Source organism: Homalodisca vitripennis, unplaced genomic scaffold (genome assembly GCF_021130785.1).
Source record: "Homalodisca vitripennis isolate AUS2020 unplaced genomic scaffold, UT_GWSS_2.1 ScUCBcl_1982;HRSCAF=6286, whole genome shotgun sequence".
In the NCBI taxonomy this organism is placed as follows: domain Eukaryota; kingdom Metazoa; phylum Arthropoda; class Insecta; order Hemiptera; family Cicadellidae; genus Homalodisca; species Homalodisca vitripennis.
This window is the reverse complement of record NW_025778118.1, coordinates 27623-54893: the sequence shown is the minus strand read 5'-3', so window position 1 is coordinate 54893 and position 27271 is coordinate 27623. Positions and strand designations below refer to the sequence as shown.

At 32.1% G+C, this 27271-nt stretch overlaps 1 protein-coding gene across 4 annotated transcripts in view; it reads right to left on the bottom strand.

Moving 5' to 3' along the window:
* The window catches only part of LOC124371787 (molybdenum cofactor biosynthesis protein 1-like), a 30955-nt gene extending 3974 nt beyond the window's left edge, over positions 1–26981 (bottom strand). The window contains exons 1-9 of one of the 4 annotated variants that reach the window (XM_046830134.1): positions 26705–26981; positions 21705–21820; positions 19531–19654; positions 17388–17555; positions 15864–16087; positions 10975–11199; positions 9176–9321; positions 5274–5359; positions 1790–1852 (exon numbers count right to left, since the gene is read on the bottom strand). In XM_046830134.1, coding sequence (XP_046686090.1) covers positions 1797–1852; positions 5274–5359; positions 9176–9321; positions 10975–11199; positions 15864–16087; positions 17388–17555; positions 19531–19654; positions 21705–21791 — 1116 coding nt within the window. In that variant the 5' untranslated portion in view covers positions 21792–21820; positions 26705–26981 and the 3' untranslated portion in view covers positions 1790–1796. Of the gene's footprint in view, positions 1–1789; positions 1853–5273; positions 5360–9175; positions 9322–10974; positions 11200–15863; positions 16088–17387; positions 17556–19530; positions 19655–21699; positions 21821–26266; positions 26327–26704 lie in introns of those variants that run through there. The other 3 variants (XM_046830130.1, XM_046830131.1, XM_046830132.1) reach the window with 3 other exon arrangements.
* Positions 26982–27271: the final 290 nt, after the last annotated feature.

Here is a 27271-nt window from a genome sequence, read left to right as displayed (position 1 = left end):
ATGTGCACGACGAGGAACGAAGTGGAAGGCCGTCACTCGTTACTGACGAGTTGGCAGCGAAAGTTGATGGAAAAATTCAACAAAACCGTCGTTTCACTTTGAGTGGTCTAGTGGAATTTTTTCCACAAATTTCAAGGTCGCTTTTGCACGAAATAGTGACTGAACGTCTTGGTTATCAGAAAATGTGTGCTCGTTGGGTGCCTAAGATTCTTACTGATGTCCACAAGACTAAACGGATGGGAGCAGCTCTTGAGTTTTTTTGACTCAGTATGACGAAGAAGGTGATGCGTTTCTTGACCGCATCGTAACGGGTGACGAAACTTGGGTTTCCTATCGAACCCCGGAAACAAAGCTCCAGTCAATGGAATGGCATCACTCGAATTCACCAACAAAAAACAGGAAAGAAAAAACCAAATTTGAACACCAGGAAATTGATGACAACAGTTTTTTGGGACCGAAAAGGCCTAATCCATGTGGAGTTCATGCCGAGAGGCGAAACAATCAACTCAGAGGCCTACATCGAGACCTTGCATCGGCTTCGCCGCGCTATTCAAAACAAACGACGCGGAATGCTGTCGTCGAAAGTGGTGCTGATCCACGACAATGCTCGGCCTCATTGCAGTGCACGAACCAAAGCAGAACTCAATTCTTTCAAATGGCAAATCATCGGACACCCTCCGTATAGTCCAGATCTGGCTCCGAGTGACTATCACTTGTTTCCAAAGTTGAAAGTGTTTTTAGGCAGAAAAAACTTTTTGGGTGACGAAGACCTCAAAGAAGGAGTAAAAACGTGGCTTCATTCCTTGGCGGCAGAACAGTATAACGTCGGTATAGAAAAACTGGTGCCACGCTACAACAAGTGCCTTGACAGTTCCGGCGATTTTGTAGAAAAATAGAGTAAGTTTATAAGTATTTATAAATAAATTTTCATGCTCTTATCTTTTGTTTTTATTGACTTATAACAAAACGTTCTTTACTTTCTGGAAGACCCTCGTACATAAATGTTCATGCTGCATTTAAATCACACGGAGCTCTCAAAATAATGCGCTTTTGTGAGATGAAAGCTTCATATCCTTTTTATACTGTAATATATAAAATAATTTTGTGATATGTACCCAGTACGCCGAATTGAAACATTTTCCTGAACTAAAATATGACTGAATTTAAATATGTAAGGACTAAATATTTATGCTACCTGATTTACTATGTAATTTAAATAATCATATGTATTTCACATGTGCATTATTGTACTTTGAATGTATATTGTTTTGTAAATTTAGCACAATAAAAGGTTTTTCAGAAATAAAACCACCCTGGCCTGATCCTCTACTTCCTCTATCAAGCCTAATTTTTCTATAGATTCTATTTATTTATCTATCTGTTGGCAATGTTGAATATGAAGAATGACAATGTATTGGAATGCTTTATGTAATCCATCTAAACTCTTCTAATGCATTCATAATACACATCTATTATGATTCAAAAGTAAGAGTTCATGTTGTCTTTGACATATAAGTAGCCATGTTTATATTTTAGATGTGATATGCAAAGGCAGGCTTGAACCTAGATTTAAAGGCCCAAAATGTTGGTGGTATAACTTCTAGTGATTTCAAGAATCAAAATATTATACAAAGAATTTAGTATAAATCATATTATACTAAACTATGTTTTAGTTTTATTATTTGTACTAATTTTAAAGTTTCTAGTACTCCTAGTTTCTATTCTAATGAAAATATATAATTCTTCATGCTGGAGATACAATTTAAGTTGCTATATTTAATTTACGTACTTGAATGCTATCCTCCAATCAAAATCATTGGTCGATTGGGCATTTGAGCTAAGTTGAACATGCCTGCAACATATTAATATTAAATGTTTGAAAGAGTTTTAAAAGAAGATACTTAACATCTTAGTGTGGTATGAGACATGTCCTTAAGACACACAGAATAGTAGTTACATACACCCGCCACAATGTGATTTAAACGATACCGCTCTATCTATAAATACTTTTTTAACATCTTAGTGTGGTATGAGACATGTCCTTAAGACACTCAGAATAGTAGTTACATACACCCGCCACAATGTGATTAAACGATACCGCTCTATCTATAAATACTTTTTTAACATCTTAGTGTGGTATGAGACATGTCCTTAAGACACTCAGAATAGTAGTTACATACACCCGCCACAATGTGATTAAACGATACCGCTCTATCTATAAATACTTTTTTAACATCTTAGTGTGGTATGAGACATGTCCTTAAGACACTCAGAATAGTAGTTACATACACCCGCCACAATGTGATTAAACGATATACCGCTCTATCTATAAATACTTTTTTAACATCTTAGTGTGGTATGAGACATGTCCTTAAGACACTCAGAATAGTAGTTACATACACCCGCCACAATGTGATTAAACGATACCGCTCTATCTATAAATACTTTTTTAACATCTTAGTGTGGTATGAGACATGTCCTTAAGACACTCAGAATAGTAGTTACATACACGCCACAATGTGATTAAACGATACCGCTCTATCTATAAATACTTTTTTAACATCTTAGTGTGGTATGAGACATGTCCTTAAGACACTCAGAATAGTAGTTACATACACCCGCCACAATGTGATTAAACGATACCGCTCTATCTATAAATACTTTTTTAACATCTTAGTGTGGTATGAGACATGTCCTTAAGACACACAGAATAGTAGTTACATACACCCGCCCACAATGTGATTAAACGATACTGTTCTATCTATAAATACTTTTTTAACACCTTCAGTGTGGCACAAGGAATATTTGGTCCTGAAGGCAGCTTGTTGCTAGATACAACCACAACAGTCCATGTTAAAACAAATTTTAGAACTATAATAATAAAAATTTAATCATCGATTAATAAACAATATTTTACTATAAATTACACCAAGAATAGAATATCAATTTGCAGTAATGTTGCAAACATATTCAGGCTGATGCATAACAGATTAGGAACTCCTACAGTTTAAATAAACACATACAGTAGTTTATTTCACGTTCTCGAGTTTTATTCAAAAGTAGATCTTGTTAATTATTTAGAAAGATATCTTTACATATCATGTACTCCTGATTTATTATAAGGATTAAATCATAGTTAGTAGTTTTTATAGCGTCATTTAGAAAATGCTGCGAGGCCATTGGTGTGTGAGATATCCGTATAAAGGGAGTATTTGTAAGGCATTGGAATGTTATCTGGAAAAATGCCCAACAAAGAAACCTCAACTGCTTTCTTTGTAAACCTAGCAGGATTAATACTTAAAAAGAACAATTTCCAGTTTGAAGGTAAGAATTTTCTGCAAGAAAGAGGAACCGCAAATGGTACCATCTTACGCCAATTTATCAGCATTGCTTGAGCAGGCTTTTCAGAACAAATAACTGAACCTCCAAATATTTTGGTTCCATTACATTAATGACATTTTTATGATATGGACTGCTGGATGAGATTCTTTAATGTTTTCATTGCTAACAAATACATTTAAACTCATTTGGTGCACTAAAAAATATAGAAAACCATAAAAGAAGGTCTCAGATCTGAGAAGGCTGTACCCGGAGAAAGTTTGGCATGTCTCCAAATGGAAACGTTAGCAGTGAATGTGTTAAGCAACTTCCTGGTAAAACTCAACAAATTCAGCTCCCTGCAATTTACTCATACAGCCTCCATTACAGACAATGTTTTTAGATGTAAACATTGCCTAATGAAGTTCATTTCAAATCAACAAACCACCTGCAATACCTTCACTTCAATAGTTTCCACCCTAACAATGCCAAAAGATACATCCCATTTACCCAAACACAGTACATATGTTCCAGTGGGAATGAACTGAAAACTTTTAATAACGCAATCAGTGAAGATTTTTACAGTGGGTAAACCCAAGGAACCTAGTCTAAGAATAAATCCACCTTCCTAATCTAACAATAGACCTCCAACCAAAACCAATCTGATAAGTTCCTATCTCTCACAATAATGTTTAACCATGGCCTACAATACCTAAATTCCAAATTAAAAAATATGGCTTCAAACTTTTAAAAGCCTATTGTCGATCCTGCTTCCCACACTGGCTCTCCAACTCAAAGGGGCAGACAAATGGAACGATCTCTTATGGCTGATAAAGATTGCAGTGCAATCAAAAATTTCTAAGTATGTGTACTATTATGTGTCTTTATGGGTTTCTTTCACATTAGTGGACCCAACAAGGAAATTTTCAAGGTAAGCTTGCTGATTATCCTATCCATAGTAATAAATATATTTGACAGTTTTTATACCATATGGAAGGCCAAAGAAAGGTAATCAATTTCATATATCATAATTTTTCTAAAGGAAAATAAAATATAATATACTAATGTAACCGTAAGCAAAACTTTACTGTGAAAGAAGTTTATCATAAAGTAACTATTCACTTAATTTTTATATTTTTCTTGCAATTTTATTGAGTATAGTTTATAAAATAAAACATATAATACACTCTATATTATTTACAAAAAAAGCATAAACAAATTCCTAAATGAACATATTATTTCCGTTTTCTATATGAGTTTGTGTTTAAATATAGTTTCATCTAATACTTTTCAACAACTAATCTGGTCATCAGCAATATTGTATCATATATTTATATAATACCTTAAAGAAAAATATTCAATAAAACGATTTTAAACACAGTGAAAAAATAAATTAAACAATGTTCTTACAATACCTCATAGCGTGGCAACAGACTAAAAATTAACACATTTTCACTTTGAAGTAACTTATTTACAGTGTTGTTAAACAACAAAAAGTATTACAGTGACAATAGCATGTTTTTTAATGCTTGTCCATAATTATAAAAATAAGCAACTATCAGCATGTATAAATAAAACCACATTTGAACTGACAGAAAAAAAAATGGTTATAGTTCAAAGACCAAAGAGAAATATATATATATATATATCCAATATATCAATATTTTGTAACCTATTGAATACGATGATACAGTTAAATGACCGAAATTACATAGTACAATAATAAATATTACTGAATATATGAATCGTCGATGTGTGTGATGCTGACACTTACGAACCTTTTAGTACAATAATAAATATTACTGAATATATGAATCGTCAATGTGCGTGATACTGACGCTTATGAACTTTTTACATATTTGTACATGACATCAGAGGTTAACAACTCAAATGATTAATTTATTATTGACTGCTAATCTGAGATTTTATTTGACCTAATAATATTTGTCTGTTACCTGCATGTTGCCTTTTTTTTCGCCTGACAGCTGCACCAATCATATTCAGTAAATCATCTTCACTACAGTTATTACGAAGAGCATCCCTGAAATAAAAGCTGGATTAATACCTATCTTCATACCAAATGTAGTAAGATAGCTATTATTTTGAAAGACCATTGAACGGTTTTCCTAAATTAGATATACAATTAAATATAAACAAGCCTCTTGCTATACAAAAATGTATTGAAAGAGTTTTTTTACAGTTTTTTCTACCTAGTTATTCATTCTGTCCATTTTTTCTACTGGAGATCCAATTTCATAACCCCTTTATTTCATCACAAAACAGTGTGCCAGGAGCCATATCAGTTGCTAACAAACTGTTGTTTCATCTTGTCATTAGTTGTGAAGCACAGCAATCTCCATGTGCAAGTTATATGGTAACTGATCCGGATTGTAGGATGGATGTGACAGGAGTGTTCAATGCGTTGTTGCCAATAACTTTAATTTTTTTTAACACACAGACCACCAAACTGCCGAGAGCAATGTTACCACAATCGTGCGTGACCGGCTCGCACTCTTTACTGCAAGACATAGCTGGTAGATATATTATGAATGTAGTAGTATTAGGAATTATAAATCTTTCTCAGCTGCTACACCATTCAAAATAGGTCAAGATCAAAACTAAAGAAATTACGGTTCTTTACAAACTGTTTTAGTACCTAATTAATAAGTATGCTCATTTTAGTAGAACATAAGAGTTGGTAAATAATAAAAATAGATTTACAATATGTGAGGAGATCTTTCCCAGTGTTTTGCCTTGGCTCTGGGCGGCTTGATCACAAGTGTCATTTGTTTGCAAAAAAGCGTTATCTTCAGCCTCATCACTTGTCAGAAGCACGTGACAAATTTCAAGACATACAGCTTTCTACTTACATTACGGAAATACGTTTCAGCTGCTATAACATTCTCATTGATGATTATACAGGGTGGAAAAAAAGTATGGAAAACGCTTTCACTAATTTTGTATGGCTTCACTTATACAAATTAAATTTTGTACATCACCACTTGTATTAAGAACCTAGTTTTTGAGACCAGTGGGGACATTTTATCTTTTCAGGGGGACGGCCCGTGAGGAGTCGGACGAAAATCTTAAAATGTAAGCATAGGCCGAGTTTTGGTATCAAATTAAAGGTCTAGTAAAGAGAAACTCATTACCGCAAACCGCACTTAAAAAGGTTGACCCTATCCAGAGTACGGGCCGTTTGAATTTCATAAGTAACGTTTTGATTAATTATTATTTCTCCGCAATTCCACAGTCTCAAGTAAACTGTTTTCTGACTGAAAATGACACTTTATGGAACACAATTATCCAAAAGAATTAAATTAAAAATTATCTATGTATTACAATAAATAACCATACCTTTTAAATGAGGTGCTCAAACCTGCTCTCCGAACACTTGTTGGCAATGAGCTAATCTATTATAAAAACCTACTGCAGTCACATTTTGAAGCATCTCGGGTGTAATTCTTCTTGCTTCTTCTAATAAACGATTTGTCAGCTCCTCAATGTTGGCTGGTTTAGTTTTATACACATTATCTTTTAAGAAGCCCCACAAAAAGAAATCTAGTGGATTAAGATCCGGTGACCTAGCCGGCCACTCAACGGTACCCTGCGACCAATCCAACGGTTAGGAAACACTTCATCTAACAGATTGCGCACCCCGCAAATAGTAATGGGGCGTTGCTCCATCTTGCTGAAACCCATACTGCATTAAAATTTGCCCCAAGAAGAGCAACGCACTGATGGCAAAATGTTATTTGTCAACATATTGAAATAAATTTCGCCTGTTAGATTTCCATCTATCACAAACGGTCCTACAATGTTATTGTTTATTATTCCAGCCCATATATTCACTTTCTGAGGCCTTTGTGTGTGGCCTTCTATCATCCAGTGTGGATTATGGTCGGCCCAGTAACGGGCAATTATGCCTATTAACTTGTCCAGTAACAAAGAATGTAGCTTCATCTGAAAAACAATATCGAACTTGAACAATTTTGAATTTCGTCACACTTTCTCATCATTATTTCGCAAAATTCAGTCCTTCGATCAAAATCATCCTCTGCAAGTTCTTGGGTTAGGGTTACTTTAAAAGGGTGATACTTGTTTTTTGTGTAAAACATTCAACACTGAGGTATGGCTCATATCAAGATCTTCTGCAGCCACTCTGGCCGAGGTGCTGGGATTTTTCAACAAATGTTTGGAGTACATCCAAAGATTTTTGTTCATTTGTTGCCGATTTAGGCCTGCCACTTTCTTTCGCGATCTTTGACTGTTCTAGTTTCTTCAAATCTTTTTACTGTCTTAACACTGTTGACTTACTAATTGGGGGTCTATCAAGAAAAGTGTCATTAAACAAATGCGCTGTTTCTTCATAGGGACGAACTAGATATCCATACCCACGCATCATAAGCAGCGTGATTCTCTCAAACTCACTAAGTGACATTGCTTTTAAAACTATTAGAATAAAATGTAAACACTTAAGTAAAAAAATTTATAACTATCGCAGTACCTTCTAGTGAAGACTTTCAACTTTATCTTACGTGGACGAAATTATAACGTAGACTAAAAACCAAGCTGATATTAAAAATACAAAACTGTGGAAGTTTTGCTGTGACAGTACTGTTTGTATTGCCTAAACCAGTTTATGTTTGCCTGAGATAAAAAGGGCTGGAGGGACTGGACCTTGACCTCATGTTGATAGGAGTTACGGGTGGTATTATTGAATACTCTCAGTTTCTTGAAGACAAGACAGGAAAACCCCTATTTACTGTTATCCAACAAATGTAGAGGTAAAAAAAATAATTTTTTGTTGGAAATTGTTTTTCAAATTTACATAACCGACATAAAACATACTACTGAAAGTAAATTAGTTACTTCACAAGACAAAATTACTAATTTCTTTGTCATGAAATTCATACGGCCCGTACTCTGGATAGGGTCAACCTTTTTAAGTGCGGTTTGCGGTAATGAGTTTCTCTTTACTAGACCTTTAATTGATACCAAACTCGGCCTATGCTTACATTTAAGATTTTCGTCCGACTCCTCACGGGCCCGTCCCCCTGAAAAGATAAAATGTCCCCCACTGGTCTCAAAAACTAGGTTCTTAATTCAAGTGGTGATGTACAAAATTTAATTTGTATAAGTGAAGCCATACAAAATTAGTGAAAGCGTTTCCATACTTTTTTTCCACCCTGTATATTTGATTAACCCTTGTAAAATGTTATGTCAGTTTTTTCACATCTTGATGGTCAGACTCAGTAAGCAAGATTGTTCTTTTGCTAGACATGAGATATAGGACATAAGCTATTTATTATATAATTTTATATTACATTTTTTACTGTCAGAATTTATTACTGGAAATACACTATAGATCAATCAATATTTTTATGGAAAAGGTAAAATCACCAGTTAGCTAACAAGTGTGGTAAAAAGTAGGCTATTATATAATTGTGTGAATATATCCATACACTGTTCATAAACAACTTCACTTTTAGTGGATATATCCACAAATAGTTCACTACAAACACAGTAATGTACGGATATATCCACATCCGTTCCTTGAAGGCCGTATAACTAGTTAATAATTTAATTATCTAAACTAAAATTACAGTACATTGTAAGATGTAAATTTGATATAGGTGACATTTTCTGTTAAAATTGCATTATTATTAAAAAAAAAAACCATCAACTTTTCTACATGTGAAAAAGTTATTAATACATAATTGAGCATAAAGCTTTTCATAACAGTGAATAAATTCATTATTATAAAAAGTATTACACTATGAATAGTGAGTATTAAACGTAACTATAAAATTAATACAGAAATAATTTAATTAATGTCAAATTAATCTCAAGTTACCTCAAAGAAATCTCTGTATTCCCAAACAGACAAACTTTGAGACTTCCATCAGCCATGAGTCTGATACGGTTGCAAGTTCCACAGAAGTGGTTACTCATGGATGTAATGAAACCTATCTGTCCTTTATGGCCAGGTACTTTGTAAGCCTGAAAATATATTTTTTTTCAAACCTTTGTAATTATTAAAATACAATTCATTATGTATTAATTTATAATGCTTTATTTTATATTAAAGTACAATAGTCTTTCTAATCTAAAACCTGCTAATCCAAGAATTGTATTAATTTAGTTATAATTGTAAGGAAAATTAACAAAATTACTGAGATTTCTAGGAAAAGCTATGTATTTTATTATTCACACAAACAGGTACAAACATATAAGAATATTAACTCTGGAACAGCTGGTTAGTGCCATTTTCAGGTTTTTCATACGCTTGAGCTAACAAAAAACTGTAATACTATATAATTTTACACTGTTTTGGTAAAAGGTAAACACTATTTGAATCTATGTTTAAAGGTGAACAAACCAGAATGATATTTTAATATCAAATGATCAATAATTCTTTTTTATTTGAAAAAACTTAAAATATCGGAGAAAATCCTTTGCATTTTGGGAGAAATGACTGGCAGTTCCGGGGTTACAGGTACATACTTTATGTTTAGTTAGTAAAAAGTCATCCGTATTGCAAAAGAATTTGGTAGTATCTACATTTATAAAAGAACTTTTTACTTCTTTTATGATGTTTTAAGTATCTATAACTATTATTTTATATACATATTTGGTATACAGCGAAATATTTTACACTTATCACATGCTTTTTGTGAATTTTAAATACATTTGATTGTATAACACTACAAAACATGCTTCCGAAGTCCCAATGTTATCTAAGACAGTATTTTGTTTGTTTTAAAACAGCTAATTATTCAGTCCACAAAGTAGCTTAATATTAAATTATTTCTTTATAATTATTTACGCTCGTCTTTTGTTATTTCTTATATCAAGAGTATAACACTTGCAAATTGTTAGGAGTAAACTAGTAAATCAGTCATAATAATATGAGAGCTGACATGTCAGCCATCACATCAGGACAAGAAAACTTTTATTTTCAGTTCCTCGCCTCTGCTTTTATCTTTAATTACTGAGTAACGGTATGATTTAACCAATTTGCATTGTTATGAACTGACTATGATCCACCTATAAAAAATAGAGCTGAAACTGATTGATTACTTACTGTTCTTTACACAGGAAAATATCAATCAGTGTTATATTTGTGTACAATAAGTGTATATCTTGGATTGAAAATTTAGTTATAATAAACTGTAGTTGTCTTAACTGCATGCTTTTACAAACAACTACAGGATTATAAAAACATATTTTTCATCATTTTCATTAATTCAAAAATTTTTTATGAGAAAAATGCAATAACATTTTTTGAAATAAGAATTAGATTCCAATTATTTTAGATCAGTGGGATTCAAATGAATTGTATATCACATCTTGCATGTGGTAGAGCACCATTTTTAGGTTCTTTCACATAACTATGTTTGATATACATTTATTATTTTTCCGTGATTGAAAGGAAAAATATATATATATATATAAAACAAAATTAGAATTTTTACTACAAATAAAATATGTGCTGCCTTGTTTTTGATTGAAAAGAATTTGCTAAACAAGATGTCACAGAACCAGTTGCTCAATCTCATATTGTTGATCTACGACAACACTGCCAGTTTTGTACTTAAGCAGTAGCAATAATTTATAAAACTACACAAAATTAATTCTAAACTAATTGCTTACTTTTGATGTATCATTCGGCTTGTTAGCTAAAGCATGGAAGCCAGGGTATACAGTCTGTATTCTCTCAAGCATTTCTCTAAAAGGTACCATCTTGTTACCATCCCACTTATTACCAGTAAATGGCATGTACTCTATGAAACGCACATCGATTGGTCTATCGGCTGTAAATTGGACAAAGTCAAGGATTTCATCATCATTTAATCCTCTCATCACAACAACATTTACCTGGAACACAACAAATTCTCATAAACCCCAGATAGTAAATAGTTGACACTTATTGAGCTACACTGAGGTTACACCTCATAATCCTGAGTATTCTATTATCACTTAGTTAGCTCATAATAAGTTTGAGTGCCTTGTACTCTGAGCTCAGGATAACCACATTTAGTAACACAGCAGTTACACATTTGATGCTATTCATCTCTTTACAATATGTAAGTCCTTCTGATAGGTGGGACCTGTAAAGTCTCTTTCAAATAAAAACAATTATATCTACACACAAAAACTCCATTTTTGAGTTATACCCTGAATGCTGAAAACGCAATCTCAAACAAAGACACACCAGTAGTTTTATGTTGTGTTTATAGATGCTACTATTTAGATATTTCAACAACAAAATTCATTTTGATAAGGTAATTTTTTAGCATATTAGATTAATAGTTACCTATTAAATATATCATTATAAATACGAATAATCAAAAAAATTATTACATATTACACAATTTTACAACATTCAAGGTATGTTCAGAAACTGACAGAAATTTTCATCTAAAAAAAAAATTATTTATTTGTTTACATTAATATCACCTTCAAAACAGTCCCCATTAGACATTATGCACTTGTGCCAACAACATTTATCAAACAATCTTTGGGATAGCCTTTAGTTCTTTCAGTGATGCACTTTTAATTTCATCTATGTTTGTAAAATGACAGCCCTTTAAAGGTTCGCTTTATTTTTGGAAATCAAAAACACAGAGCCACGTTTGGAGAATATAAAGACTGGGTTATCTGGTATTGTTACATTAATTTTTTTCGCAAAACATTCATTAACATGCAATGAAGTGTGAGCAAGTACATTGTCGTGGTGCAAAAGCCATGCGTGAATTGTTTTGCCACAATTTTAGGTGTTTTATTTTTAGATTGCTTATCGCAAATGGCATTGAACTTGCAGGTAGTACTCCTTATTGAACGTTTAACCTTGTGACAAGAATTCATGATGCACCATTATTTTAAAATAAAAGAACACAGTGAGCATAACCTTCATGTTCGACTGCACTTGTCGAACTTTTTTCTGTCTTGATGATCCAGAATGCCTCCACTGGGATGATTGAGCTTTAGTTTCAACATCATATCCTTAACCCATGTTTCGTCACCATTTATTACACGTTTCAGTAATTCTGCATCGTCATTGACTTTATTTAATGACTTCTGAGCAATATCCATTTGCCACTGTTTTGATCAAAATTCAACCATTTAGGAACCCATTTTTGCTGCCAAACATTTTATATTCAAAACATCTGAAAAATTTCTTGGCATGAGCCTACATCATCAGCGACTTCTATGATCTTAATATGGCGATCGTTCATAACCCTTCTTCCACTTTTTCCACGTTTTCATCAGTTGATGTGCTTGGACGTCTGGAGCGTTCATCTCTTCAAACGTGTCTTGACGGCTGTCTTTGAAACGTTAATTTCGTTCATAAACCCTTGCTTTACTCACAGGACACTCACAATAGGCCTTTGTTAACAATTACCACATTTTGTTACACTTTATTTAATTTTTTACACAAATTGTTATACGTATTCTTTGATCCATTTTTTGAACAAATGAAAATCGCTGAGTTTCTCCAATCTCTTTCTTCTTCAACAAACTAATAATTCAAATCAAAATCTATGTGCTCACAATGAGCCATTGGCTCTGTTAATACCCCTTTTCTTCCAATAATACTTCTCTTAAAAATAATTGGTAAACAACTAATCACCATCATCATAAATATATAATTTATAACTAGTAAACTTATATCATGGGTAACTTATAACAAGTAACTTATATCTAGTAAACTTATAACAAGTAAACTTGTTAAGATTTAAACAAAAGATGAAAAAAGAGACTAGAGGTAGATGTTTAGTCCACTGACAAGAAGGAGTGGAAGTCTATATTGAATAATTATAATTTCAAATAGAGTAACCAAAGGACACTTTAATTTCCCCTCATTTAATCACTCATGAAAATTATTAAACAGATTCTGTGATACAAATTGCAATCTGCAAATTGTGCAATCTAAACTAATAAAACTAAAATGAATTATTGATATACCGATAGCCATTCATAGTTGCTTACAGTGATGAAAGACACCCATCTAGCTGCTGTCACTTGTTTATAATAATAACTGTACAATCTTTACAATGCATATTAAGATATATATACATATATATATATATATATATATATATATATATATATATATATATATATATATATATATTTATATATATATATATATTTATATATATATATATTTAAGCTGTAATTCACAACCTTACTTACTTTCACACCTACATATTACTTTCACTCCAAACACATTCATACGTTCTTACATCAGTGTTGGGAAGTTATGCTTTAATTATGTGGGAAAATTTGAATTTAGTTTTTCCAGTGACTTTTCATAAATTTTCGATCAGATTAGAATGCCTTGGTGGTCATAAAAACTGCAGATTTCAGATTTTTTTTACATCTTCAGGAAGATGGTTGATTAACTTGATACAAACTTGAGCAGGAAGGCGTTCAAAATGTGAGTTCTATGTCACTGCAACCGATAACTGTCTCTACCCCTAGTTTTTTACCGATGAGTGTTCCTTCCCTAACTTATCTCGCACTTAAATATGCAATAAATAACAACCTCAAGTATTTAGAAGAAGGGTAAAGTCAATTATCTAAGCTCAATGAAAGGATCTCGGCACAACTCCATTATAGTTGAGAAGTTATAGCATGACCGGTGACTTCGAGATGCGCCGTAGGCAAAGACGGAACTAAAGTGGTGGGGGGTGGAGCGGCTCAGTCTGTTGCCGTATTTAGCCTTGTTAACTTCGGTCACCTGTCTTCTATACGTGCCGCCCAAAAAACATTCGCTTGTGCCAATTCACGGGTTGTAATACAATTTGTGAATTAATTGCGTTGTGCTCATTACGTTTTAAGTAAAGAGTTTGTGATGGATCGTAATGTAAAAAGTAAAATTGGAGGTAGAAAGGTTATACACGGCCAAGCAAGAGAAGTGATTGCAAATGTTTACCATTTTATGAAACGGGAAGCAGAAACCAACACAGTTATAAATTTGAAGAAAGTTCAACAGCGTGTCGTAGAGGCAACTGGAATTTCTGAAAGTACGCCGAGACGAATTTTGAAGGAGGAAAAAAAAATAAGTCCAATTGGCAATTCTTTTAGTATGCCCAACAAAGTAAGAAAACGCAAACATACTAAAAGTGATCTGGACAATTTTGATTTGGGTGTAGTTCGAAGAACAATAAATAATTTTCATCGACAACGGGGTTTTGTTATGTTAACTATTGCGTGTGGATCGTTGGCGTTATTGTTATTTTAAGTATACATCATTAAATTAACTTGATACAAGTTGGTAGATAAAACTGAGTTTTTTCTTATTCTACTGTGTATATTGACAAATTAGTTTAACCAGTTTTATATTAATTTTTAATTTAGCAGCTAGGCTATGTCAGTTGAAAATGTTGTAGTGTATAATTGTATCTACTATCGTAAATCCTGAAGCTTACACGGTTAGTATATGACAAATTGAATTTTAATGGCTAACAAAGCGTAACAATTACAATTCTGAACTGTTGTCGTCGTTGGAGATCAAGAATAATATAAATTCCTACCCTTTCCCAATTTATGAGAACCCTTTCTTACCACCAGGTATCTCTACTGCGAACTTATTAAGAAGGGTGAGCTATGAACACAATTTCGGCAGAACATAGTCATTGTTAAGATCACGTACATCCGGTCAAATATTTCCAAGATTTCCTGTATTGAATTCCCCATCATAAAAGTCCGTCGCCGTAACTACAAAAGAGTCTAGAAATGTTCAAATATTCTCAAGGTCTCCTATACTAAATTGCTCATCATAAAAGACCACCGTGGTAAGAACATAAGGGTCTAGAAATGTTGGCAAACACTACAATATTCGGCTCCCGCCACTACTATGAGCCGGGAGCCGAAAACTCTCAGTAGGGGTAGTAGCACCGTATTCACTCCCCTACTCTAGATTGTGCCCCCACGCGCTCACCTCCTCCACTCCTCACGCGCATCCCACCGGTCATGCTATAACTTCCCTACAATACTTTCAAACGCACAATAATTCTCACCACTTTCTTCTGTAGCCTAAATCAAATTGTATGTGGCACAAACACACAAAGTTATGTCAGAATGTATGAGATCATAATATGCTATTTTTAGCACTTCTTGGGAACATAATTGTGAAAGACTACGCAAGTTATATATATTTGAAGTAACCTTAAAGCAGACATGGTTAATGTGAGTTTCACAGGTTAAACCTAGATCAAGGTGAAACCTCCAAAGGAACTTTACAGAATCAACTTCCTCAAAAATACCATCATCTATTCTAGCTGCGTAATGAACTGTCAATAAGCTTTGTCTGCTTGTATTATAATTTTATTATTCACGATTAGTAGTTTATTTGTTTAGTAATGATGTGCCCAGGCAATTAAATAGAGCACTGAAGAGTGAACAAAGATGGAAAATTAAGAAATATCCATTTTGTCCTAAAATACTCTTTGTTACATGCACATTTGTCCTTAATATTTTGTTAACTTCATATTTTACTAGCAAGACAAATGTCAACCAAAAATAAAACTTACTTTAGGTGTATATCCAAGCTGTACAGCAAGATCGATTCCTGCAATCACTCTTTGCCAGCCTTTTCTTCTAGTTATTTGTTCAAATCTCTCTGGTTTCAATGTATCTAAGCTGATATTTAACAAATTTACACCAGCTTTCTGTAACTCTACCAACTGGCGAGTCAGCATCAGTCCATTAGTTGTTATTGCTATAGTATCCAGTTTTTTGAGCTTGTGTAAACTTTCTAAAACGAGAAATTCAATATAGAAAAATTATGTAAATATGACTAATAAGATAATATGTAAATATCGTTAAGACAAGCTGCATGATCAGTTTAAATCTTTAAGAATTAATACAAGCCATCAAAATGGTTCAAGTTTATTACAAAAAAAAAAAAAAATTTGATCACAATTTATTATAACTACTCTGATAGTCATGTCTACAATTTTTATTAAAGATAAAGCAAATTTCCTTTGCAGGTTTTGCTCCTAATAAAGATAGTGAAGAATTTTTATTTTGAAATTATTTTTTACAACTTGTACTACATATGACACAACCATGAAGGCAGTGTAATTATTACTTCATATTTGTTTGTATTCGAGTTAACAAACACTGTACATTGAAAGAAACATCGCAAAACTTTGCTATTATTGTACATTGTGAAAAAGTGTAATAATGTTGAAACTGACATAATGTCAGTTTCAATTATCTACAATATAACTTTATATTGAGAGTATTAACGGTTTTAAATAATTGAACAAATTTATTTCATATGTGTTATGATGTACTTTAAATAGCCATTAATGATCTATAACCATTTATCTCTTTTCAAAAATGTCAGTTCCTTGTTCTCATCAATCTTAAAAAAACATTGAATTCCTCTCTCATTTTTTTAGGAGGGAGAGAGTGAATGAAACACATTTCTTAAATCCTAACATGAGTATTTTCATTTTGTAATAAACATCTATAAAATTTATTGTATATGTACACTCTTTTTAATTATGTTAAGGTTTATGGAAAGAATAGTATTTTTAATTTAATAGCTTGAATAGCATGTATTGAGATAAGAACATGTTTATAACTAGTATATTATAGAACAATTTCAGAACAAAGTATTTTACATGTGAAATTTAACATATATTCAAACATCAGTATTTGATTGGTTCCAGCTACCTTTTATGTACCTCTGTAATAACATGGTGCACAAGCAATTTTGCTTTATGTAGTGAACGTACCATCAATGTAAACTATATCCATGTGAACAGTGGGCTCTCCTCCAGTCAGCCGCAGTTTAATACTATGACGCAAAAAGAGTTCAGCTAACTGTACTGTACGTACAAACAATGTGAACTATACCCCTGTGAACAGTGGGCTCTCCTCCAGTCAGCCGCAGTTTAATAATATGACGCACAAAGAGTTCAGCTAACTGTACTGTACGTACAAACAATGTGAACTATACCCCTGTGAACAGTGGGCTCTCCTCCAGTCAGCCGCAGTTTAATAATATGACGCACAAAGAGTTCAGCTAACTGTACTGTACGTACCAACAATGTGAACTATATCCCTGTGAACAGTAGGCTCTCCTCCAGTCAGCCGCACTTTGTTAACACCCTGACGCACAAAGAGTTCAGCTAACTGCAGTATTTCTTTGGTTGTTAACAAATTATTTTTTGGAGTCAGCTGAACGCCATCTGCTGGCATACAATACTTGCCTGCAAAACAATATAATTTTTACTTGTTATACAACATTTATTTATATATTTATACTACTTCATACCAGCATTCTGTTTTTAGACTTACACTATTTTTTTTTGTCTTTTTCAAGAAAGAGTCAATATATATAATCTTCTAATTTAATTTTTAATACATTTTTTTAATCCTTACATGAAGCTCTAAAACAGCAAAACACTACTACAGGATGAAAAGACCGCCAGTTGTAGGCTTAATAAACATAATAGAATATATTTTTTTTAAATAGAAAATATGATAAACAAAGCGAAGACAAGTTAAACAAATTTTATTTGGCAAAGTTGTTATTAAAAACTGATCAAGTCTCATACAGCTGGACAGACAGACTTGTTATGTACCAGAAAGGACAAGTCCCTGGACCTGACTTCCGTGCCAAGGGATAAGTATTTTGTAACCTATGCATGATGGCTTGAGTTCAGCTCTTCTGTCTAACTGGAAAGAATAGACAAAACCTCCAACCTGTTCCTTACTTACATACATTGCGTTTCCAATGCCCCTCATTCCCTTCCACCTTCTTAATTTCATATGCGAGATGTAAATGTAGTTAACACCTTCACTACTGATCTATACTGAGTGTTCTTGTCTTGTGTCTGGAGGTTACTAATGTGTCTGCCTCAGTCAACGTGTTAAACTACTTTACAATAACTGTCCAGCTATAATACATGTTTAACACTTCCACTACTGATCTATACTGAGAGTGCAGAGGCCAATAGTAAATGGCAGAAACAAGATGGCAGCAAAAAAGGAAGGAACAGGAGTGGGCCTTTTTTTATTATTGGTACATGCTAGATGAACTTCTTAAAAACATACTATGACTCCGCATTCTGGAATGCAGACCTATTGTGATCTGTATTTTGTAGTTTTATATTTAAAAATTGTAAGCTGTCCTCAAAAACAGGGAGTTATGGAGCAGGAGCAAAATGTGATAGGAACAATAAAGTGCAGTTTTACATCCAATACGTATGTACTGAGTATGGATTTTATGTATGCAGCCTTTAAAAAATGAATATAAAATCTCTGAACTTATGATTTCACTGTATATCTTTACATGAGAAAAATGTAATTTTGAAACTTAAAAAATTAAAAAAAAATCAATATTCAAAATGAAATTTTTACACACATATTTTTACATACATTACATAGTACTTACAAAATTAAACTTGCTTTTTATTAACATTTAAAAACCTATTACTATCTTTTACATAGTATAAATATATAAATAAGTGATTTAAAAAGTGCTCTTTCAAACCCTAATAATAACACATGCACTTAATAAAACCAAAACACTAATTATTGAAACTGAACTAAAGAATACAGGTCACAATAGGTCTGCACTGACCCACAAACCACTGAAAACTGTACTAGTAATGGAACTGAAAATAACATTTGAAGAATCATAGTAAGTTTGGTAGACATTACATTTTTTTTAATTCATGATTGTTGGGAAAAAAATTTAAATATGTTTGCTATTTTTGGAGCATTTACTTGTGAATGTGATAAAATAGAGAAAATAAATGTTTAGAAACCATAACCATAATTTTTATTTTTACTACCACAAGTAATTTATGTTATTACAATCTGAATCGGTAATAAATCCTGATTATAACAACATATATCCATAAATGTTTAGGTAAATTAGATAAAGGATTTCATGAAACTTTAGAGGAAGACAAAGAATAGCGTGTCATTTTACAAAACTGTCGCTTATATTGAAAATATGTTATTTTACTGAAAAATAATTTCTCCTGTGAAAATGTTTCCTAGAAGCAGTTATAGATTTCAAGTTTATCATAACAAAACAAATAGGAAATTGAAGTTGAATGACTGAAAAGTGTTCCAGTTTAAGTATTCTTAATCTTAGAGGTTGGGATTATAAGGGTCAACATTTTATCAGAAACAAATATTACCTCAAAACCTTTAAAATGTTAATCTACTTACATCTTAAGTTGCAGCGCTCAGTGAGAGATATGCGAAGATACGTATGTTGTCTGCCGAATGTGTCAGTCAGGTGGGGTAGATGTGCAGGCTCCACATCTTGTGAAACTGGAATCTCTGTTGAAAACTATGAGCACAAGCAATTTAATTTCATCTAGTTTAATTATTGAAAATATTATGAATAAAAGGAAATAATTCTAATAATTATTTCAGCTCAAGAATTATTTTACCTTGAAAGAGATTCATCTATTATATTTCATCAGACAGAACACACACTCCAATTAGGGCTAACTTTTGATATACTTGATTCTATGCAAACATTTATAAAAAAAATCATTTAATTCATTCTACTTATCTTTCACCTCAAGTAAAAGAAAGGGTTGCCATATAATATTGTAAGAAAGAGAGATAAAATGACCCCTTAAAGTGGGATGAACACATTTTAACATACAAATCAATTGGAGAACCAAATAATTTGCTATTGTTATGCCTAAAATTAAACCACACATAATACAGACAAAATTAACAGTTTTCACTGAAAAAATCTACAAAATAATAAAATATTAATGAAAGTAGGTTTAGATTTAGCAATTTTTGCATGAGGTACTAAAGTTCCAAACATAAATTTTTTCATTCCTAAATACGATTTTAATACAAAACTTGCATTATAGAACACACTTTTGGGGATATTTTAATCCTTTCCACATGGAAACATCACTGGTATTCATTTCAACTTGAATGTTGCCGCTACTGCGACATCCTTCGTCATCAGCTATTCTACATTATTAATTATGGCGTGTGTTTATAGTATACAGTTATTAATCTAACTTTTCAATCTATAGTTATCAAGCTCTGCCAGTGCTAAACTGTAATATTTGAAAAAACACAAACAATTTATTTTGCTGACAAGTTGCATTGTTAGACAACAATTATTTTACACAACGTTGAGCAGCTTGGCAACACTGGTGTTTGTTGTTTTTACTAACCATGACAGCTGTGTTGTGTGTTCTGTTGGAGATCAGTGTTAGTGTTTATTTTGATAATTTGAGTTGATCTGTAATTATTACTGCTTACAAATGTTGTACTACTAATCGTCTTTTAAATAGAGTATGGTAAGCTATCATTGATAAAATAAAGTTTTTACTAAAGAATGTTCTCTAATCTCAGGGTAATCGATGTAATAGGTGTGAATAAAAAGTAGAAGATGCTATTGCTTCACTTTTTTGAAGTTCCAACTCCATTCGATGCACATGAATAAAAATAGTACACCAACAGTGGGGTATAGTTAATTTTTAACAAACAACTGTTTCCACACTGCCTGAAATAATTAAACTCAGCACTCTTGTCCCAAACTTCTTTTTTCTTAACTTTATCCATACCTACCCTTTTCACTTCAAAATATATTTTCTCACTTGAAAACATTCTGCAAATAAAACAGTTCTCATGTATATATCTCAAATCACAGCATAGAGTTTTCAGTGAAGTAATTAATAGCTACCCAGCATTAGCATCAGGTTATTCACACAGAGTGGAATGATGCTACTTCTAAGGTGTATATTCTACTAGGCAGTTGCCATGTTTTATTCACTTCACCCATTATTCCTTTAAATTTGTGAAATGTTTACAATCCTGAAAAAGATTATGGGATTTAAAGTTTTTAAATTATTTAAGTTCCACAAATATGTAAAATGATTAAAGTATGAATTTTGTTAATTTTTCTGTGTGTTATAAACATAAAACAATAATTAATAGTTTATTTACAAATGGCAATACCTGTGTTATATCACAAATAAATAAAACGTTATGTAAATACATAAAATATCAAGCATGTTTTGTATGATTTTGAAAGTTTTTTTTTGCATATTTTAGTTTATAACAGAAATGTATAAATTTATTCTTTCACTTTTGTTTTCTTAGTATTTTGCGTTCAATGTAGTTAACCAGAATATAAAAGCAAAACTTATGTAGTACCGTAGTTCAAATATGTTCATAACAATATTTCATTAATGACATGCATTTTCACTAAAAATAAAGGCAAGCACAAGGGAAAAGGATGCAGGAAATTCTAGTGGAGAGGGTTAACGGAAGATTTTGTGAACATTTACAGAATTAATCTATACATTGAATTAGTTTTATGCTTTAGATCTTAAATGATGCCATTACAGAGCTAACCTTACTCGTTTCACAAACTTGGGATGCAGTGATTCACTGAGCAGTTTTCCAAAACCTCTCATTACTGTAGTAGAAGCAGCAAAAACCGCCATTCTTTACTCAGGCAAAAACTCTGGCTGTCCTGTAATAACAAAAATCTGAACTTAGAATTACATAAAATTCTAAAGCTATAAAAGTAAATATATTTGTGCATAGTTTGTACTTTTATCATAATTAATTTTCAAATACCAATTTGAATCTAATAAGAAGACAATTTTCTAATACTTAAAATTGTATGGGTTTCTCAATGCAATAGGGTAGATTTGACAAGAGAATACCTCTGTCACTGCAACTGCGAGTATCTATTGTGATAGCCCTGATGTCTAGATATCACTAGGAGCCAAAAGTCCCACCTCAGCAGGTTATAGAAATGTCCTATAAAGGTGTCTTCACCTAATCAGATAAACCGCTTCACTATTACAGATAATGTGTATAGAAGTCTCCTTGCAGAGAAGTAACATCAGTTCGACTGAGAGATACTGAACTTAGAAAAGTGGACAATGTCCAGTCAATTGATTAGTGAATAGTCTGATCCCCTGGTTTCTGAATCCAGGAATAGTTCTGCTGTCTATCGATAACGGATCTATGACAGCTTTCATTTGTATCAGAACAGGGGGCATTTCCATAGTCAGAATTCCAAACACTTAACAGGAGTGAAAAGGGAAGCACTTAGTGTACACCCCCTTTTCTATTTTGTACACATTGTGTAACACTAATGTAATTATACAGGGTGAATCAGATCACCATAGCCACTGATTGTAACATTATAACATGTGAAGATAAAGACTTTGTTTCAACTGTACTGCCTAGTTCGTGGCCAAAGAAATCAATGAAATTATTTTTAACATCCCAAAAAAGAGATATATTTTGGGGGTGGGGGGTTGTTTTTGGGTAATTTTTAAATGTTAAGGTGGGTGTACGGTATCTCGTGTTAAAGATTTCTTGACAAAGTTTTCAATTTATCTTGTTGTGTACTGTACAGTAGCTATACTGAAAGTTTTAAGAGTGGCAAGCTCACAACAGATTTTGACCATCAAATGACTGACACATAAGAAGGGCTGCTATATTAATTGCCTTAAACTAGTTGAGTACTGATAGGGTATTTTAGTTATTGAAACAACAGTAAATTTCCATATTCTACATCCCACCATTGTGTCAGTGGACACATTTTATTTGCACTGGTTGTATGCAATCTCCATCTTTTTTAAAAATTTGTTCTCTGTTGGTATTATTATTGTATCCAAATATTAGCAGTTTACCCATGGCTGTACATATAATCCCATACTTTTACAGTAGAGCAGAAGCTGCAAGTTCCAACTTTTTTAGTGCTCACTAATTTTTAGCTCACATGATTTTTTTACTAGGTCTATTTTTGGAAGATAGAAGTTCACTTCTTTCAATGGAAAATACTTAATCATCTTGTGAAGTAAATTGAACTATAATGTAACAATTCACTACTCTAGTAGAACAAATATACAGGCAAATGTGCTAGCCTATTCCGATTTTAAAACTTACTTTTACCAAATAATGTTTAATATTCCTAAAGTATTTCCTGAGTAGTTTTGTACTCTTTACAAACATCAGAAATCTATCTGAAAATAAATTACCAACCAAAAAGATCCTGTGAAGGTTACCATACATGGTATATATAATGTACACACGTGTGTGTGTGTGCATGCAGGTGTGTGTGTCAAAACTAGCAGTTACCCGTGGCATTATTATGTAGACTTTTGATGTGTATGAGCACTTTTGGTTTGAATGAATTATATTTATGATCCTAATGTTGTTTGCCTTGTTGCCATGATAAAGAAAATATGTATAAAGGTGTATATATGGCCATTATAATTTTGTGTGGTCTTAGTATTTTTGTGTCATAGTTAGCTTTGCCTTGTTTCTCAGATTAAGAATATATATATATATATATATATATATATATATATATATATATATATATGCATACACAGGTCTAAAAAGCCTAGTTCGGTCAAAAGACAACTTAGTTGGGTTTTATAAATATTTGAATTTATAATTAAAGTTACATAGTAACTTTGTCTTTGATGTCCACATTACAGTATTGACCAATCACTACATACTTAATATTTGCTAAAACATACAGTTAAAAGTATATATTTTCCTAAAAAGGTATTATTTTCCTATCTAATAATAGTAAAATTAATAAGGCAATGTTTAAACAGAACGGTTTTATTAATGTTTATATTTAACAGGCTTTTTCTTACTAATTATATTTTGTTTACTGTGATCAAACTTAAAGAACAGTTGCATCAGTAGGATTTTTGAAATAGGAATAAGCCTGGAAACGTTAACTAGGGCCCAAAGAATGTCCATGTAATATTTCAGTAAAATTGGTAGAGTAGTTTTTAAATGATAGCATATCACACCCATATACACAGAGATCCCATTAGTTATTTGTTTGTATAGTAGTATAACAAACCAAACTAATATTATTATAGCATTATAATAGTATAGATTAGTGTATTATAAAAATATAATGTAATTAGGGTTATTACTGAGTTTTGCTAGGTTTGTATGTGATGTATAGGCTAGGCCTAAGCATTTTAATTCAGTGCATTACTATTCATTACACATAGGCGGTTTTATTCCTTGTTTCTTTACAAATTTTAAATACCATTTATTTTTCACTGTTTATATATTGAATTAATTACATTGCTACATTATAAAATATTTCACAAGCTCATTAACTCTATAGAAAATTTAAATGATCAGATCTTTGAAAAATGTATCCCTGTCACTTATTTTTATACATTAATTTTTAAAGTGCCTTAGTATTTCAAATATTGCCATTTTTGTGTAGAAATGTACATTTTAAAATAATTATATTTCAACTACAGGGATAACAAATGCTTTTAATATATACTTTTCCTGCACCACTGAAAATAGACTATTTACAAACTATCATAAAAGTCTTCTGGTTCACACCCCATCAAAACATTGCTCATACAATTATCTTCTTAAAATATTTCTCACAGCAAAGACAAAATATTTCAAGAATTTAAATTTTGAGTAAGAAATGTTTTGGCACCAAGAAGACTTCGATTTTAGGTATGACAGTGGCCGCGTCACCTTAACAATCTTATTACTTTTAACTTTTATAAAAAATGTCATGTTTACTGTTACAGAATTTATTTATGTACAATTTTTTTACAATCATTAATTTTTCACAAAAAAATAAGGAATTTACAGTTAAAGATGTAAAATAGTGCACAACAGCCTACAAAAAAGTAGGGTATAATTCAGTATTTCCTGGTAGGTTAATACCTGAGTAAAAGTTACCAGTGTGCCTCAGACATAGAAAAATTCTGTTCTGGCACACAATGGGGTAATTGTTTTACTTTGGCCACTTCACAATAGGCTATTTGTTTTTTTTTTTCAAAAGGAAATACTTAAAATTGTATTAAAATAAAAACAACAGATAACAATGAAATTTCAGAAAGATGTTTAATCTCATAAAAGCACTAACTTAGTAGTTGAACAGGCTAACAGTAGTAATGCCTTTAACCATCAGCGCGGATCCCTACTCTGGTATTGATATCCCAATTATCCTTCCACCAATATGAACCACTCCTTAGCTTGTTATTTCCCCCCTCACCCAGAAATCCCGATTTCCCTCGGCCCCTAAATTGATGAGCTATTTGGGGCCATATAAGTTAAAATCTCAAACGTATCATCAGTTATTGTGCAATTATGAATCGCAATCGCCTAAAAATTCTTTTGGGGAATGAAAACATACTAATTTAAAAAATTCATAAAAGTGGTTTTAGAATGTTATACTTCCAACATACATAACATGGCTGATGTAAACATTATCCCCCAAAGGGTTAAACCTCATTTAATTAAATTTTCTTTTAACCCTTTGACTGATATAATTAACAATACATTGTTGTGATTGTATTTGCTAAAAAGCGGTGAACAACAATATATTGTTGCTAATTTTTTTACCGAAAATGTATAAACGATAAATTGTTGTTGTGTAATACAGAAATATATCTAGGCTACATAAAAATAATTATAACACAAAATAATAACATAACTTACATACAGAAAATTCAATGTAACTTAAAGGATTTCCAACAAATTACCTCTCATTCATGTAAGTAGATGTTTATAATTTTAATATAATTTGTTTATATAGGCCTTTAGAATAAATTACGGGCAGTAAATGAATTTAAAAATAACCTGTATATAGTTTGTTAGCGAGAAAATAAGGAACAATATTTTTTCATACATATAAAAATAGACAATCAAATTTTGTTGTACATATTGTTGAAGCCATTTTGATTTTTCTTATCAGGATGTTTTAAGATCAGAAGAAAAGGGCTAATTTCAAGTCAATAATTATAGTAGAATAGCCTACTTCAACAACTGTAATTGAGCCTCAATTAAGAAACCACCAATGGAAAGAATTATATGAATTTTAGAGCATTTTAAAATTTGGTATCAATCAGTTGAAAGGTTAAATAGAAGTAAAAAAGAATTCAGATTGTAGTACCTAATGTAAAAAAGTTATCAATTGGAGTTCAGATTGAAATCGTCCCTATATGCCTGTTGCATTAAACTTCACAGCCTATTGTGCAACAATTGGGCTGTTTCTGCCAAAGTAGGCAAAACATATGCATCAGAGCCGACTGACTGACAGCGCTCAAAACAACTTAAAAACACTGAAATATAATATATTGTAACATTCTAAGTTCAGATAGAATGGGATGTTAGATTTGTTTAAAGTGTAACTTATTTGTAATTTAATTAAGTTAAAACGACAATATATAATAAAATAACACAACAATAACAAATTAAATTCAAAATTTAAACAACTATATGAGATAACCATACTTTAGAATTATCAAAACACCACACATTCACTATGAAAATAACAATGATTTATATGCAGTTTTTACGACAACAAACACTAAATTGATTGTTAACTTACCAGTATTAAATTCAATTATGCACCCACGTACTAATGCACCAACTAAATTAATTGTCCGTGCCCAGCTCAGCTTAGTATTATGTAGCAGAAGCCCACATCACGAAACAAGAAGAGGTAGGATATGGAAGTGAGAGTAAGAATCAAGAGAAGTCCCCTCTCCTCGGATAATTAATTGAAAGTATACAGCCTGCACACTAGTTTTATAGTTCAGACAATGCCAATACGACGTGTACTCGATTCAACCAATACACATCACGCGCGGTTGCCAAGTTTGCTTTGACAGCTATGCTTGGCCAAGGCCAGTAAGACAAGACTAGGCACCCAGAACGTGGTGAAGCCAGACTCACTCTTAACGAGGCACTCGGCCGAGACTCTCAGCTGACAGTGGACTGTTCCAAAGCGTAGCTGTATTCTGTAATAATAATTGGCATAATTTCTTTTATTTAGTAGATCATATTCTGACCTTTCATATGAATATTATAACAGCATAGTTTCACCTATTTTAGTGTACTCTGATATCTATTACCATTTATTACAATATGTCTTGAATTAACATAAAATTGTTTA